Source organism: Miscanthus floridulus, chromosome 10 (genome assembly GCF_019320115.1).
Source record: "Miscanthus floridulus cultivar M001 chromosome 10, ASM1932011v1, whole genome shotgun sequence".
In the NCBI taxonomy this organism is placed as follows: domain Eukaryota; kingdom Viridiplantae; phylum Streptophyta; class Magnoliopsida; order Poales; family Poaceae; genus Miscanthus; species Miscanthus floridulus.
The window spans coordinates 119,053,807-119,070,761 of NC_089589.1; the positions used below are offsets into that span (position 1 = coordinate 119,053,807).

The following is a 16,955-nucleotide window of genomic DNA, read 5'->3' on the forward strand; positions in this document are numbered from 1 at the left end:
GGTTACCCAAAGAGACAAACCGGTGGGCCCCACACAAGCCAACAGCCCAACTCCATAGCCGCGCTGCGGGATTTGACATTTTTTTTCTACTAGGTAGCGTAATCGTGCGTTGCTATGGGATAGCTAACATTTTGTACTTAAAACACACGGATCGGACGATAAGATAACAATAATGATCACTACTAACTTGCTTTTTAGGTGGCCCCAAAAAATGTAACAGAGGATCCTGAATCTAAACATTGATGTATTAAGCACCTCGGACCAGTAGAAAACCATGTTTGGTTGCTTTCAATCAGTAGTACAAATATCATATTATTGGATTAGATTTTAAACATACATCTTCCCCATGTAGTTGCAGGCAGCATGAAAAGTCAGATTTTTTTTATAGAAAAAATCTATGAACCGTTACTGCTTGTGGCACTGCATTAGTTAGCCATTACTCTTTTAACTTCAGAGTTCAGATCTACTGCTTTTGTAAACCAGGATAGTACTATTTTGAGTTCCTGATATATACCAACTTCAGATATTTTGAGAACAATCAGAATTTACCTGCAAATGGAGTGTGCAGCTGGCAACAAATGCCTTGATGACACACGACAGCCTTGATGCTTATCAGAGGTGTATTATACCGTGTAATGATGACAATGACAATTCATATTAGGTAACTGGAGAGATGGTGGAGCAACTGAAATAACTGACCCATGATGAACTACATGTGAGAGGTGTCAGCTTGCTAACACAAATGGAAGATTTCAAAAAGCAGATAATTATGCAGTTCACTAATTCACATATTAATTAAATTGGCTAAACAACTCTCAGCTTATCTAAGGCATTATTTCTTATAGTCTGCGACTAATATACCAAATTTCTGAATGACAGGACCAATAATGGAAGATTTTGTTATAATTATCTTAAAAAATATGCTCCTGGTCCACTTAAGCTTTTGTACATGTGGTGCCAATCTGTTTATTCAGTGCCATGGCTTAATGCATTGTCTTTAACCTGACATGATGCCAGTTACTGCGAGCTAGACCAAGGAAGCTAGGACTTGGTGAGTTTAGACACCTGACTTGAATTTTTTAGTGAAATTAATCTCCCCTGGAAATATCCAGGTACCGCATATTTACATGGATTAAAGCATGCCTCAGGGGAATTTATCATAATCATGGACGCGGACCTATCTCACCATGGATAAATCTTTCACCTTTTCTTCTTTATGTTACTACTTTTTTTATGTTTGCTATTTACAATATTTTTCTTCCTAGCCTGCTAACTATTTTTCCACTCTGAAAAGCCAAAATACTTGCCAATCTTTCACCTTTTTCTTTTCTTTTTAGTTTTCTATGTTTTCATTCCTATTTTATTTTCTTTCCATTTCTTATTCTTTTCTTATTTATCTTTACCTTTAATTTTTCTTTTTTCTTTTGATTTCTTTTTATTGTTTTTCCTTGCTTCTATTTATTCTTCCTTTTCTTTTCTATTTATGTTTTCTATGTTTTTCATTCTTATTTTATTTTTTCTTTCTTTCTAATTTTATTTTTCCCGTCCTTATTTAAGTTATTCATTTATTTTTTGTTTTATATATTTATCATTTGTTAATCATATTTTTATGTGTATTTTCTTTGTTTTGCTGTAATTAATTGTTTTAATAATTTTATTTTATTATTTTCTTTATTTTATATATATATGCGATGTTCATTAGCATGCATTTAATGTTCTATGTTGTGTTCTGTCATGTTCACGTAGTATACATATGATTTTTTGTGTGCTGTTCACGTAGTATACATGTGATGTTCTATGATGTTTTTTGTGATATTCACTTATTATACCTGTGATGTTCTATGATGCATTTTGTGATGTTCACGTAATATATGTGATATTCTATAATGTATTTAGTGATGTTCTATATTATAGTTAGTCATGTTCACTTAGTATACATGTGATGTTCTATAGTATATTTTAGGATGATTGAAAAGTATGCATGTGATATTTTTTTAAATTTCTCTCTATTATGTGTTTTTATTTTTTTCCTTATGCTTTGCGTCTAGATTTTATTATTTTTATATATGTTATGCATTTATTATTTATTTTTTATGTATATTATAATACCAATTTCATGAACCTAAAGCTAGAATATTGTTTTTCTAAACCGAGAACATTTTTTTACGAAGATTGAACAGTGTTCTCTGAACCTAGAACATTGTCTCTGCTCAATAAAAAAAATGTTCCATCTTCATAAGATAAATGTTCGTTAATAAAATTTTATTTAAATATATCCATGTGAGATCCTGTTTTGACGGATTTATTGCAAGAAACCTGATGGTGTAATCGAAATTTAATTTGGATGTATGGTTTATCAGTTATGACTTTTTTTATTAATTGCAAGAAACTGATAATATATATATATTTTGGCTAACCCATCGCGTAGGGCCCACCTCCCCCACCGCGCGCGCTACCTGCGCGTTGCTGACTGACGCGCGGGAAAATCACATACGCTGGGGTGCGCTGATGCTTGCCGACGCGCGGGAAAATCCATCGGCGCAGTGTTAGCGTCCGATGGTCGGACCCTAAGACACCCCCCCCCCCCGGTTTCCGGCCGCCTCCATTGCCATATGACCATATTATCTCGGTTCACACCCTCCACATGCAAATTGCAATCGCTGCCGGCAAATTAGTATTCTGGTCCTTCCAATATGGGCGCGTGCATGTCCTGCGGCGTGGTTGGCACCAGCGATGCAAACAGCGCCTCAGCCATCATCGCCATGGCCTTGAAGGGGTCGCAAGTCCTCAAGATCGACGGCTACTCCCGGACCAAGGGACTCGGCAGTGGCAAATTCATCAAATCCGAGCCGTTCGACATCGGAGGCCATCTCTGGTGTATCAGGTACTACCCTGATGGTCAAACTGAAGAGAGCGCTGGTTGGATAGAATTCTACCTGCAGCTCAATCACAACAATGCAAGGCGTGTTGATGCAAGCTATATGTTCAGTTTACTTGACAACGTTGGAGAACCAGTTCCGCCGTATTGTTTAAGCGACGGCGTCATACGCACTTTCAACAACTCCTCATACGCATGGGGGTACAAAAAATTCATTGAGAGGAAGGCCCTGGAGGAATCAGACTATCTGAAGGACGACTGTTTCAGGGTCAGGTGCCATGTCACTGTCTCCAAGGAGATCCGGACAGAGGTCACCTCGCAGTTCGTCACGGTGCCACCGTCTGACATGAACCAGCATATCGGCAGTGTGTTGTCGTCAGGAGTGGAAGCAGACGTCACGTTCCAGGTCGGCGAGGAGACGATCGCTGCGCATAGGGTCGTGCTCGCTGCTCGGTCCCCGGTATTCATGGCAGAACTCCTCGGTCCCATGAAGGAGAGGAAGAGCCACGTACGGATTGATGACATGGAGCCAAGAGTGTTCAAGGCTATGCTGCACTTCATCTACACTGACGCGCTGCCTGAGATGGACAAGGGTGATACCGATGCAATGGCTCAGCATCTGCTTGTGGCGGCGGATAGGTATGACCTAGAGAGGCTCAAGCTCATGTGCAAGCACAAGCTTTGCGAGTGCATCAGCACTAGCATGGTGACAACCACTGGTAGAGAACCGAGCTTTACTCCCGGTGGGGAACCCCCTCTAATCCCGGTTCCCCACCCGGGAGCAAGCATCTGGGACTAAAGGGGGGTCCTTTAGTCCCGGGTCAGGAACCGGGACTAAAGGAGGACCTTTAGTCCCGGTGGGTAACACCAACCAGGACTAAAGGTGCCTCCTGACATGCCACGATGGCCGGCACCTTTAGTCCCGGTTGGTAATACGAACCGGGACTAAAGGTTTTTTTCTTTTTTCTTTTCTTTTTATTTTTTTGTTTTTCTTTTCAAAATAGGTTTTCGAAGTCGTATTGTACGCTGCTAATTATACATTTATACGCGCAGATAGTATGTTTCGGTTCAAGCACAATGAACGTATTAAATCACACAATTCAAGCATAGAAATATATATATATATATATATATATATATATATATATATATATATATATATATATATATATATATATATATATGCATGCATGCATCATATATATATTTACATGCATGCATGCATATGTGTATTTTACATTATATTATTTCATGTGCATATATTACAAAAGATTGCATTACAGTTGTTGTGACATAACAAGTTTCCTCTCATCCTCTAGCTTGGCTTCAATGGCAGTGTTGGGTCGAAGTAGAACTCGCCCTTGGAATCGATGACCTGCTCATTAAAAAATCCGGCTATAGACTCTTGAATTGCTTTGATTTGGTCTTGCCGTATGACCTTTTCCTCCAACCATCGAGTCTACAGGTTTGAATTAAAGGAAAATAAATTAATATATGTACATATATATATATAAAGACATAGTAACACAATCAATAATAATAATTAAATAAATATATAGTGTATTTTTAACGTACTTTGAGTCTCTCTGTAGGAGTTCTTTGGGAGAGCACCTTGATAAACTTGCAAACATAGTAACCACAGTAGTTGTTCCCCTGTTCCTGCCTCAGACACCACTTTACAAGAAAAAGATTTGTCATCCAATCTGGTGATCCGGTGAAAGCTATATGTTTAATTAATAAAGATGATGCGATTCAGGGGACTTACTTTCAAAGGGATTACATTAAGTGGCGCTTTGCATTTTTCCATGTGTTGCTTCTCAATAAAGGTTTTCCAAACACTGCCCAATAAAAAATTTGCCACGTCATCAGATATAGTTAATCATCATGTTTGTGTGTATATATAGTTGCTAGAGATCCCGAAATTACCTCTGGATAATATCTATCATATCTTGGTAGTCTTGTTGTGGTTTTCTCATCGAGTCATAGATTATCAAGTGACTTTTCACCAGATCGATGTCCATCAATATCCTGTGATTGCTGCATGTGTTTATAGGATATAACGCATAACACTCATTAATTAACTAGAATCAACATATGAGCCATTAAGGATATGATCGATATGATTAACACTCACTTGAAGTTATAGGGAAAGAGTATATCCTTCTTGTGGCGTTGGTTCACTAAGAAGTTCATGAGGTTACTCTCTGACTCAGACTTCCAATTAGTCTTTGGAGTAATTGGGTCTTTGAATATTATATGGGGATCAACAAAACCAATTTCATTGCAGCCTTCCTTTCTGAGCTCTGTCATTGTAAATCTGCATATATATAGTACTTGTTAGGATAATTTATATGCATATACACACATATGATGAGTTTAATAATAGATTGAAAGAATTATTACTTACAGGTAATAGCAGCTAATGATAACTTTGTCCAGAGAGGTCAGGTGGCATAGTTGATGAAATTCTGCAAAGTCAACATACATAATATCATCGCCACGGAACCAATGTTCGTCTCTAATTCTGACACTAACGCAGAAGTCTCCACTGGTAGACGCCTGCATGTACCACTTGTTTAGCAGGTACATTTGCACGTTCTCCCCACTCGAGTGATTCTGGTCTGATACCCTTGGCAAGAAGGTCTGCTTCCATTTTGTTCCACTTCTTAATGGCAGTCGGGTAGCCACCTGATCCCAAGGTATGGTGGTATGTCTTCTGTTGGGCATTACGTTGGTTCTTTATCACCCGACTCACATCCTCTTCCGAAGTCTTGTACTGTACAAACTCATCCCAATAGGGCCTCTGCTTTGAGATCGGGCCTGGGACAGTAAAATCTGGTGCTATGTTCTTCTTGACATACGTCGTGTATAGGTGTTTCTTCCAAGTCTGAAACTGGGTGGCCATCTTCTTCATTGCCCAATCCCTAACTCGCTCCTTCAATTCATCACCATCTATTATATCATCATAACCATCTGTTTGGAGCGTGAAATATACCAAGACATCATTCCAAATTAACGCCTTGTCACGATCGGAGACAAAACTGATATGAGGAGCATTGGTCTTCTTCTTCCATTCACGGGTACTAATTGGGAGCCGGTCCCGTACAAGGTAACCACAGTGGTGCACAAATTTCATTTTATTCGGCCCCCCCGGTTCTCCTGTATCCACATTGAACTCCGAGATGATGAAGCGGCCCTCCAATGGCTTTTTGGGACCTCGAACATTTTTACTCTTCGTTGTAGTTGTTGATGTCGATCCAGAGGGCTACAAAACATAAACATTATTTTTAATGTCATGAGCACACATAAGACATATGATAATATATATAGCTAATAATAAAAAATATATACTTGGCCAATCTGTTGTTGCTCATTTTGTTCAAGAGCTAAGTACTGACTCCCGTCATCTGCATCCTCTTGCACGTTATTTTTAGCACCATCATCGCCGGCAACTTGAGTGCTAGTGTTGATCAAATTCATCATCAACTCCTCCTCATCCATGTTTCTCGGGTCGGCCATCTAGCTTCAAAAAACAAAACCAATATATAGTACGTCAAATCTTTGCTTACATGCGTAAAATCTACGAACAATATGCATTATTAAATCTTGCCCCTCGGTCACGGACGCAATTCGCCACACTAGGACGAACTACGTCGGTACTAGGGCGAATTAGGGCTATACATAAACGGCCGAGGGCAAATTGCGTCGGTGACTAGGGCGAACCACGTCAGTGACATCAACAGCGCGGTTCGCCCTGGTGTGATTGTTTAGCATTAACGATAACGATAATATAAATGTTGATCAACTAGGCCACGAGAAAGGGCGGTGTGACAAGAGTGGCGGTGCTCCACACTGCCGTATTTATGTCTGTACACATGGGTGAACGAGGGCGGCGGTGCTCCGCCGTATACATAGAAACGCATGGACGAACGAGGGCGGCGGTGCTCCGTGACGTATATATACATGCATATGAATACAAATGACGTATATATACGTGTCGGCGCGGTGGCCGGTGTGCTGACGACGACGACGTGAGGCGGGCCGGCGTGCTGACGACGACGACGACGTGAGGCGGGCCGGGGCGGTGTCGGTGCGTGATGTTGTGATCCTATGTACCATGTGAACCATGTAGTCATTCATCATATGAGAAAATTCTATGTTGATAATGTAAGTATAAGTCATTATGAAATGTAACTATATGTGTCTTATTGCTAATATAACCATTACTATTTCCAAAATGATAAGAATTTATTTTCTTCTTCTACAGGCGATCTCTGATGCTATGATATAAAGTTTGAAGATTGTCTTCCCGGAAAAAATATGTAATGCTCATATTACTTTAGCAACATTAATATATTATATCTGTATATTCAAAGTTCACAAATGAAGAAACATTGAAGTTTTCCTTCATTTGTCTGTAGCCATGCATGCAAGTCCAACCAAAACTGCTTACATCATCACATGTGATATTTTTTATAAACTAAAAAACGCTAAGTTTACAAACTGGGTATCAAAATTGAGTTCCTATTTGACCATTATATATCCTACAACAAATCCTTCAAAAAAAAAGACCCTACATGAATATATTTGGATAAAATTTCGTTAACAAACATTGATCTATGAAGATAGAAAAAATTCTTCTATTGAAACTGCATCTTGGAATAATGGCATATCATATAGTGATGAATATATGGCGGTTGATGGGCTGGATCATTTTCAGCTTTAGTGACAACGACAATGGTTTCCAAATAATATATAGCGTGTTTATTATACAAGCCATGGATTTACATCGATCTAATTAATTTCTAAAGTAATTTCATTGGTGGTCCTTAATTAAACTTGTCATGAGTTCAGGTCCCAGTGATCTTAAAATGTATTTTAGTACCATAAAATGTAGTTTTTGACACTCTAAACTTGCTAATTTATCCATATAATATCCAAATATTCAAAACTTGCGTTAAGATATGGTTTTGAGATGTGAGCTTGACAACTCCATCTTTTTCTCTTTGGCCTCGCTCGCTGCATAGAGTTCCAAATATTCATTTTCAGTTCCTAGATTTTGTGATTCAAAATTTGGAATTTTCAATCGACCTCGAGCGTTGACATGGCTTACACCAAAGTTGTAGTTTTCGACGTGATCTATAACTCGGCAGTGGAGGGCTCGGGCGAATGTACAAAGAGATCGACGAACATATCACCTCGAGCTCGGCAGTGGAGGGCCTCGGGCGCGGTGGGGCCACGGGAGCGGTGGAGGGCCACGGGCGCGCGCGGAGGAGGGGCACGGGCGCGCGTGGTGGAGGCCGCACGAGGAAGAAGAGGGCAGCGCTGGTGTCACGGAAGGCGAACGGACGCGGTGGAGGCGGCGCGAGGAAGAAGAGGGCGGCGGTGTTCGACAAGGAAGAAGACGAGCGGATCGATCTGCGCCAGGCGCTGGAGGTTATATATCAGAGAGAATTACTCCCGGTGCCAGCCACCAACCGGGAGTAAAAACCCTTTACTCCCGGTGCGTGTTACCAACCGGGAGTAAAGATACCTTTACTCCCGGTGCGTGTTACCAACCGGGAGTAAAGGTATACCTTTACTCCCGGTTGGTAACACGCACCGGGAGTAAAGGATTTTTTTGGCGGGCCACGAAACTACAGCCCACCTTTACTCCCGGGTGGGCTTCCCACCCGGGAGTAAAGGTGGCCTGCAGTTTCGTTTCCCGCCTGTTTTAAGCAATAGTCTTGTTAAATACAATAGAAATGCAATAGTTTTTGTTAAATACATAGTAAATTAAATAAAAGGCATAAAATTATTTTGTTAAAAATATGAATTTTCTTTTTGTTTATTGCACATAGGAAAAATCTATAACCTAACTTTTTTTATTTTTTGTTTGAATTATAAAACATAATGTAACTAATATTTATTATTTCATTAATGCAAAAATGTAGTGTTTAATTAAAATTATTAAAACTATTGGTTTTGGACAGGAAATTTGTTTTCACATCATTTTAACGTTAATATTTTAATTTTTCATCACTCAGTATCCTAATTTACCTTTTTGAGAGAGAAATCCCACCAAATCAAACATTGATTTAATTTGAAACATGACATAATAAACATCTGAATTCACAATTATTACATAATATCTCAAACACACACTATATTAAATCACTATATCATCAAGTGGGCATAGCAGTGAACTTCTTCTTTACGTATGTCCCTTGGTTATGATCGCTTCGTAACCATGGAGTGTCCTCATCATTTACCAAGATGCTAGGGTCTTTGTTCACTTTGAAGGGCGGAATTCGGTCATCCTTTTCATGTTCTTCTAACATGTCCGACTTGTCCTCAATTCCCACGATGACTCTTTTCCCTGAAAGAACTATGTGGCGCTTTGGCTCTTTGGTTGAGTCATTATCGTTTTTCCCTCTTTTTGGTTTGGTAGACATATCATTGACATAGAACACCTGATTCACATCCTTGGCAAGGACGATTGATTCGTCTTTGTACCCAATATTACTAAGGTCTATTGTTGTCATTCCATACTCGTTGTCTACTGTTACCCCGCCTCCCGTCACCTTGACCCATTGGCACTTGAACAATGGGATCTTCAAAGTAGGTGCATATTCTAGTTCCCATATTTCATCTATGCGTCCATAATATGTCTGCTTATTCCCATTCGGGTCTGTGGCATCTATGCGGATACCACTGTTTTGGTTGCAAACTCCGGGAATTCTCTGTCGATTGCTCTCCACTGGGACCCATCAGCAGGGTGTCTCAACATATTGTCTACCTTACGGTCTTCTTTGTGCCATCGTAACAATTTTGCATGTTCTTTGTTTCTGAACAGATGTTTCAAGCGTGGTATTATAGGAGCATACCACATAACCTTGGCAGGGATTTTCTTACGCGGACGTTCGCCCTCAACATCACCAGGGTCATCTCGCCTGATCTTATACCGCGACGCATGGCATACCGGGCATGCATCCAATTTCTCATACTCTTTGCCACGGTACAGGATGCAGTCATTAGGACATGCATGTATCTTCTCTATTTCTAGCCCCATAGGATAGACAACTTGTTTTGCTTCGTAGGTAGTGGCAGGCAATTCATTATACTTTGGAAGCATCTTCTTTTGGATTTTTAGTAACTCTCCAAATCCCTTGTTAGATACACCATTCTTTGCCTTCCATTGCAGCAATTCTAGTGTGGTTCCCAACTTTTTCTGCCCTGCATCACAAGTTGGGTACAACAATTTCTTGTGATCTTCTAGCATCCGCTCGAACTTGATCTTCTCCTTTTCACTTTCACATTCTCTTTGTGCGTCACGAATGACCTGACAAAGATCATCAGCCGGCTCATCTTCTGCGGCTACCTCTTCTTCAGCTTCTCCCATTGTAGTATCATTGAAGCACGCACCATCAAGAATAATATCATTGTCGTCCCATTGTTCTTCTTCACCTTCTTCCATTACAACACCGGTTTCTCCGTGCTTTGTCCAACAAATATAGTTTGGCATGAAACCCGACTTGAACAAGTGTGAATGAAGAGTCCTTGAGTAAGGATATTCCACCGTATTCTTACATATGGCACATGGGCAGCACATGAAACCGTCGCGTTTGTTTGCCTCGGCCGCACGTAACAAAGAATGCACGCCGTCAATGAACTCTTGGGAGCGGCGATCAGCATTATACATCCAATGACGGCTCATCTGCATTACATGACATAAATATCATATTAAAACCTAGATCATAATTAATTATTTATACAACATGTGTGCCACCACAAAAGATACAAATTTATGAAAGCATCGCTACAATGTAGACAATCCCAACTACCACTAAAAGAACTAAAGATAAAATACATTTCAGGAGCACAAGGATTTCGCGACCAATCTCAACTAAAACAGACAGATCCCCCGATTGTGCAACATCTTTGGGCTTCTTCGGCTGGATCACTGCCTCATTAGCCGCCGTATCTGCCTGTTGTGCAAGATATTTTTGCACGAGTTCAACATACTCTTCCTCCCAGTAGAAGCCTGAACATCGTCCACTGCCATCCCACTGAAATTAAAACAAAAAATTAGAACTTTAATCACAACCATCATGAAAATAGGTATAAACTAACCATAATCATTAAATATGATAAAATAACTCACATTGCGATCTGGACACTTGTAGAAGATACGATCCTTGTTGGGACCCTCCTTCTTCACTCGGTACTCCATCACAATCTTCGTCTCATCACGACACTTGCCGCATGGAATGAGAGGAAGGCCCAGCCTAAGTCGCTTTGGAAACACATGAGAGGCCGAGGACCCAGAAGCAGTTGCCATCTACTCTCTATACTCATTTTTTAATACACTATAAATTTCTCCTTTTATAAACAAATAAAATTAACAAACTATAAAATTATCTAGATCTCTAAACAATGATATTTTTAATGGTCATTGTGTTCTCGTCTTTTACTGCGGCAGGTAAGTAATTCACATGATATTTCCGTAAATTAACAGAAGAATGGGAGTGTACACATATAACAGACTACTGCGACGATATCGGGACGTGTGAATAAATAACCATCCGTACTAGTTGACCTTGCTTACGTGATCATCTCGGCGAGCATTTCTCCACCGGACGGCACCGTATTTGGCCACGGAAGAGCTCCAATTCTACGAGGAAGGGAACATGGTCTTCCACGACCGTTGTCGCTCTCCCTCATAGAATCAAAGCTCCTCCTTGACGTCCGTTACCGCTCGGCAGAGAACATGCTCGCCGAAATGAACACGGTCCGCTAGTTCAACTAGTATGGATTTTCTATAATTTTCTAACTATTTTCTAAGTTTTTCATTTCATAAAAAGTTAAAATAAAAAGTACGGTGATTGACAGACTACTGCGACGATATCGGGACATGTGAATAAATAACCATCCGTACTAGTTGAACTTGCTTACGTGATCATCTCGGCGAGCATTTCTCCACCGGACGGCACCGTACTTGGTCAAGGAAGAGCTCTGATTCTACGAGGAAGGGAACACGGTCTCCCATGACCGTTGTCGCTCTCCCTCGTAGAATCAAAGCTCCTCCTTGATGTCCGTTACCGCTCGACAGAGAACATGCTTGCCGAGCTGAACACGGTCCGCAAGTTCAACTAGTACGGATTTTCTATAATTTTCTAACTATTTTCTAAGTTTTTATTTATATATACTACGTTTAGGTACGGTGATTGATAGACTACTACGACGATATCAGGACATGTGAATAAATAACCATCCGTACTAGTTGACCTTGCTTATGTGATCATCTCGGCGAGCATTTCTCCACCGGACGGCACGTACTTGGTCAAGGAAGAGCTCCGATTCTACGAGGAAGGGAACACTGTCTTCCACGACCGTTGTCGCTCTCCCTCGTAGAATCAAAGCTCCTCCTTGACGTCCGTTACCGCTCGGTAGAGAACATGCTTGCCGAGCTGAACACGGTCCGCAAGTTCAACTAGTACGGATTTGCTATAATTTTCTAACTATTTTCTAAGTTTATATTTATATATACTTTAACCTTCTTTCATGTAAATATGCAAGCTTGAAGTGATTTTGAGCTCAAATTGCTTACAAATGAAAAAAACCACAATAAAGAACCATAAATATATATAGTGAACAAAATGGCATAAGAAAATGGTGAAAAATGAGAGTATGAGATTGGTAACCTTTACAACTGAAGAATCGACGGAGGAATCGAAGAAATCGACGGAAGAATGGATGGAGGAACAATGGAGGGAGGGAGGAAGCAAGAACACTACTGCAGTGAGCTTCAAAATGTGCTGAGCTCGGGCTCGGGGAGGAAGGAGGAGATGGCCGATTTATAAAGGGAGAACATTTAGTCCCGGTTGGTGGATCCAACCGGGACTAAAGGTAACTTTCCAACCCCGGGCGCAGCCATGGCTCGGGAGTAGACCTTTACTCCCGGTTGGAGCCACCAACCGGGAGTAAAAGTATACCTTTAGTCCCGGTTGGTGGCTCCAACCGGGACTAAAGGTCCCTGCCACCTCTGTCTGGCGCAGTAGCCGTTGGGCAGGGACCTTTAGTCCCGGTTGGAGCCTCCAACCGGGACTAAAGGTATTTCTAGTCCCGGGGGCAAAAAATTCCGGGACTAGAGCCCATTTTGGCCGAGGATCAAAGGTCTGTTCTCTACTAGTGGACAACATTGGTGCTTGCAGAGCAGCGTGGATGCAAAGGGCTCACGGAGACGTGCTTTAGATTCCTCAAGTCTCCCAGCAATCTAAAGACGATCATGGATGATGATAGGTTTCAGCATCTGACAACCAGTTGCCCCTCTCTTCCAAACGAACTGCTCGCTAACGTTGCTCGCTGACCAGTCGACACACTAGGACAGTACTGTTTTATTTTGTAGATGGTTAATCAAGCAAGCCAGATAAATTATCTAGAATATACACTTGTAATTATTAGCAAGGAAAACTTTGCTATGGGACACGGTTCAAATGTAGAATTATACATTGGACACTGTCAACGTCGAAATTTGCCGAGTACCATTATAAAATTTACCCTTTTTTATGACACCGCGCTGGTTATTTTATTGATTTTTCAGTTTGTTAGGGGGAAGATGGGGAAAATGACCTTTCTTCTCTTGTCTTCAACCTCCGTCGCTCTATCCTTCTACCTCTGGCGCCACCGCCGCTCGATTCGTCCTTAGCACCGGCTGCCATAGCTCTTCTCTGGGACCTCGTGCCATGACTCTCCGCCACCCCATGGCACCGGAGCAGCCAACTGTCCCCGCACTTCCCCTCCAGCCAGATCCGCCCTATGCCTCCCCGTGGCGCCACCCAGAACTGCCCGGTCAACATCACACCGAGACCGAGTTGTGTCGAAGTGGAGGAACGAAGTCCCGGTGTGGCGCCAGTCATAGTCGAGGCTGCGTGGAAATCCCATTGGTGGTGCCTGGAGTTGGAGACCATAGTGGAGCTAGTCCTGGCCGTAGGTAGGTGACCATGCCACGCACAGCTGATGAGCTGTCACGACGGTGGTGTGAGCGCTGGGGCAGGACGCCAAGGCGGCATTGAATCTGGTGTCCTCTCTTCATGTGTTTGTGTGGTTTTGTCCCATTCCTCATGTGCTTGTGCAAGTCACCACTGAAGTTCTTAAATGAAGTGGACATGATCTGAAGTCCTCGTCGCTTGGCTAATGTCATGTCACAACCATCTGCTAACTAGATAACTTCTAAAAGCTTTCCTCAGAACTCCTACTACTGTCGGCAATTACCCAGGGTCGTCGAGCTTCTTCTTTCCCAATCCAATACTGGTACCTTAAGGAGATGAAGTCCATTACAAGGACCCCGATAGTTGTCTTGTATGGGCCCAACACTGATAGAGGCAGAGCTGGCTCCCCAGCATCATCGAGCTTCCAACACTACTACAGAAGTTAACTATAGGGGCGGCCCTAGAGCCTCTGTAGGGGCGGCTGCGCCAGCCGCCCTTCCCAGGATGTTCCTACAGAGGGTGCCTCTGTAGGGGCGGTTTCCTCACCGCCCCTGTAGTGCCCTCTGTAGGGGCGGCTGGTGTTTTCAGCCGCCCCTACAGTGCCCTCTGTAGGGATGGCTGGTAATATCAGCCACTCCTATAGTGGACTTCTGTAAGGGCGGCTGTATCACCAGCCGCCCCTGCTGTGTGTATTTGTAAGGGCGGTTCAATCAAGAACCGCCCCTACAGTGGATTTTTCAGCAAAAAAATAAATAATTCAAATTTAAATCTGACCACATATATATATATAATTCAAATTCGAATCTGACTGCCACAAATATACATATATACATCCACAAACACAAGACCATTATTTAGAATATCATCACAAGTCATAATTCACAAAAGTCCATCATTACAACATAGTCTATTATGAAGTCCATCATTATAACATAGTCCATTAAGAAATCCACAAGTCCACATGCAAAACAAAGTCCAAACCGTTCCAAAGTCTGATCCAAACCATACCACAAGTCCACATTGTCATCAACGGCCTAGGGCTAGCCTATCAGTCTCACGAAGGTGTTGGTATAGAGGATTACTACCTAAGTCGGAAAGAAGATGATGGTAAGTGCCTTTATGGTACACAATCTGGTCCATTATGAAGTTGCAAAGGTCGCCGACCATCTCTAAGAGCTCGTCATCCTTGTATGGGTTCCTTCTCGTGTCTTTATCTTTCTCCAACTACAAGAGAACAAGTTTAGGTTTACTATATCACAACATATGCGAACTTTTCATACTACGAGCAAAGAGGTTCAAACTTACCAGATTGGGGTTTCTATTGTAGCCACCGATGGTACTCATCATAATACATGTGTAGTATCCATAATGTAGACTCCCAGGCTTCTGCTTGGGGCACCATGTGTTTTGCATATGGAGATGTTAAGTAATGCTATTGACAGACACGTAATATATGGAGTACCAAAGTAAATGACACTTACCGCACAAAGAGTTTTGACATACAACTTTTCCTTCCTATTTGGATGATGCCTCCCCTTATGTTCCTGGACATAGTGCCTGAATGCCCTGTTCCAATGGTTTTAGCAAATGCAACTTGTTAGTATCCCACATTGAACCTTACAAGTATGTATACAAACGTAGTAGCTAAAATGAGGATTGTCGATATGTATACGTCTTGACAATCGCTTTGAAGTCTTTGTATGTCTCGACTAGGAAATCCGCTGAATCAAAGACCCATGCCATGCTATGTGAGAGCCAGACGCCTATGCAAATCCAGTGATCGCTACATGAATTTAGTCATAGAAGGAACACATAAGCTCTTTTGCATCGAACAAAGTATATTGAAAAAAGCTAAGTATACAGTCGAACTTACTTGAAGTGGTATGATATCCATATATTATCGTGTTGTTGGAGATTTTTAAAACATAGGACAATGTATGCCGCAACCTTGAGGGACTCTTCCAATATTTTCTTGTTCCTGATGTCCTCTTTCTCCTTAAGTGTCTTTCCACCTCCTAGTTCTTTGCAATCTAGTTTCCACTCTTTAGGGTAATTAAAATTTGTTGATGCTATAGGTGATTTAAGGGTCTATATACCCGTGTTTTAGAGCTGGCCCCTTTCTCACAAAGTCCGCTTGCATTCTACAAATCACGACGTGGGTTAGTTACAACAAAATCAAAAGATTACATTCATATCATATCGAGAGGGCAAGGACTTACAGGCACCACATGCGAATTAGATTCATTTCCATTCGTCCGAGGTGGAAGCATGCCTGGATATCCTTAACCTCAACAGCAATTTGCCCACCTGGGGCTCCAAATGTGCCGGCAGGGATCCATGCTTGTAAGATTTCTAGTTCTGTTATCTGAGCATGCAAGTACCAATCGTGGAACTTTCTCATTCCACGTGGCAAGCACTGTATGACTCGGTTTGGTAGGAAGTTCTTGCCTTTTTCATATTTATCTGGGCAATCATTTGACCATTTGAGGTTATCAATAGCTGGATACTTGTTAAACCATTTGTGCAGTTTTCTAGTGGTGCCCTCCTCAGAAGCGGGTGCTCTGAATTCTTTTACTTGGTTCTTAGGCTTGAACTGGTCATGGGCCATCCACTTGTGCACCGACGAGACGTCATTAAGGCCCACATACGATGGCCTTATCTTGATTGGGATTTTGTTTCGAGCTTCCCATTCGGGCACGTCCTTGTCAACTTGTGCATCACTTGCTCCAGGGGCCACTTGTTCTTCACGTATCGGCTATTCACAAGGCAATTGCTGTTCATGAGACACTTGTTGTTCATGTATCGGCTGCGCTTGTTGAGAAGGATGTTGCATCTCATCATGCCTTTGCTTGGTACGAGCTGGAGAAGGACGTGGCATGTCATCATGCCCATGCTCGGTACGAGGTGGAGAAGGATGTGGCATGTCATCATGCCCTTGCTCGGTACGAGGTGGAGAAGTCTCTAGCGTGTGGTGGTCATGGTCATGGGCCAGTGAGTATACCTCCCCATCCTTGACGGGTTGCTCCAGAGGATGAACTTCAGTCAGAGTTGGCCAATACTCGGTCAATACAATATCCCATCTATGCCAGAGGATGAACTAGTTCATG

The 16,955-nt window shown here is 41.9% G+C and overlaps 1 protein-coding gene across 1 annotated transcript; it reads left to right on the top strand.

Annotated features, from left to right (window-relative positions):
• The first annotated feature begins 2,693 nt into the window (after window positions 1-2,693).
• Window positions 2,694-13,226, top strand: LOC136489420 (BTB/POZ and MATH domain-containing protein 1-like). The gene is made up of 2 exons (XM_066486063.1): window positions 2,694-3,584; window positions 13,050-13,226. Exons 1-2 carry the CDS (start codon window positions 2,694-2,696, stop codon window positions 13,224-13,226), a joined length of 1,068 nt encoding a protein of 355 aa, XP_066342160.1.
• Window positions 13,227-16,955: the final 3,729 nt, after the last annotated feature.

Bases quoted from the DNA above. Each gene is read 5' to 3' on its own strand.
- LOC136489420 (XM_066486063.1), top strand. From the start codon at position 2,694: ATGGGCGCGTGCATGTCCTGCGGCGTGGTTGGCACCAGCGATGCAAAC. The intron at 3,585-13,049 runs GTGACAACCACT...GTTCTCTACTAG, and splicing joins AGTGCATCAGCACTAGCATG to TGGACAACATTGGTGCTTGC.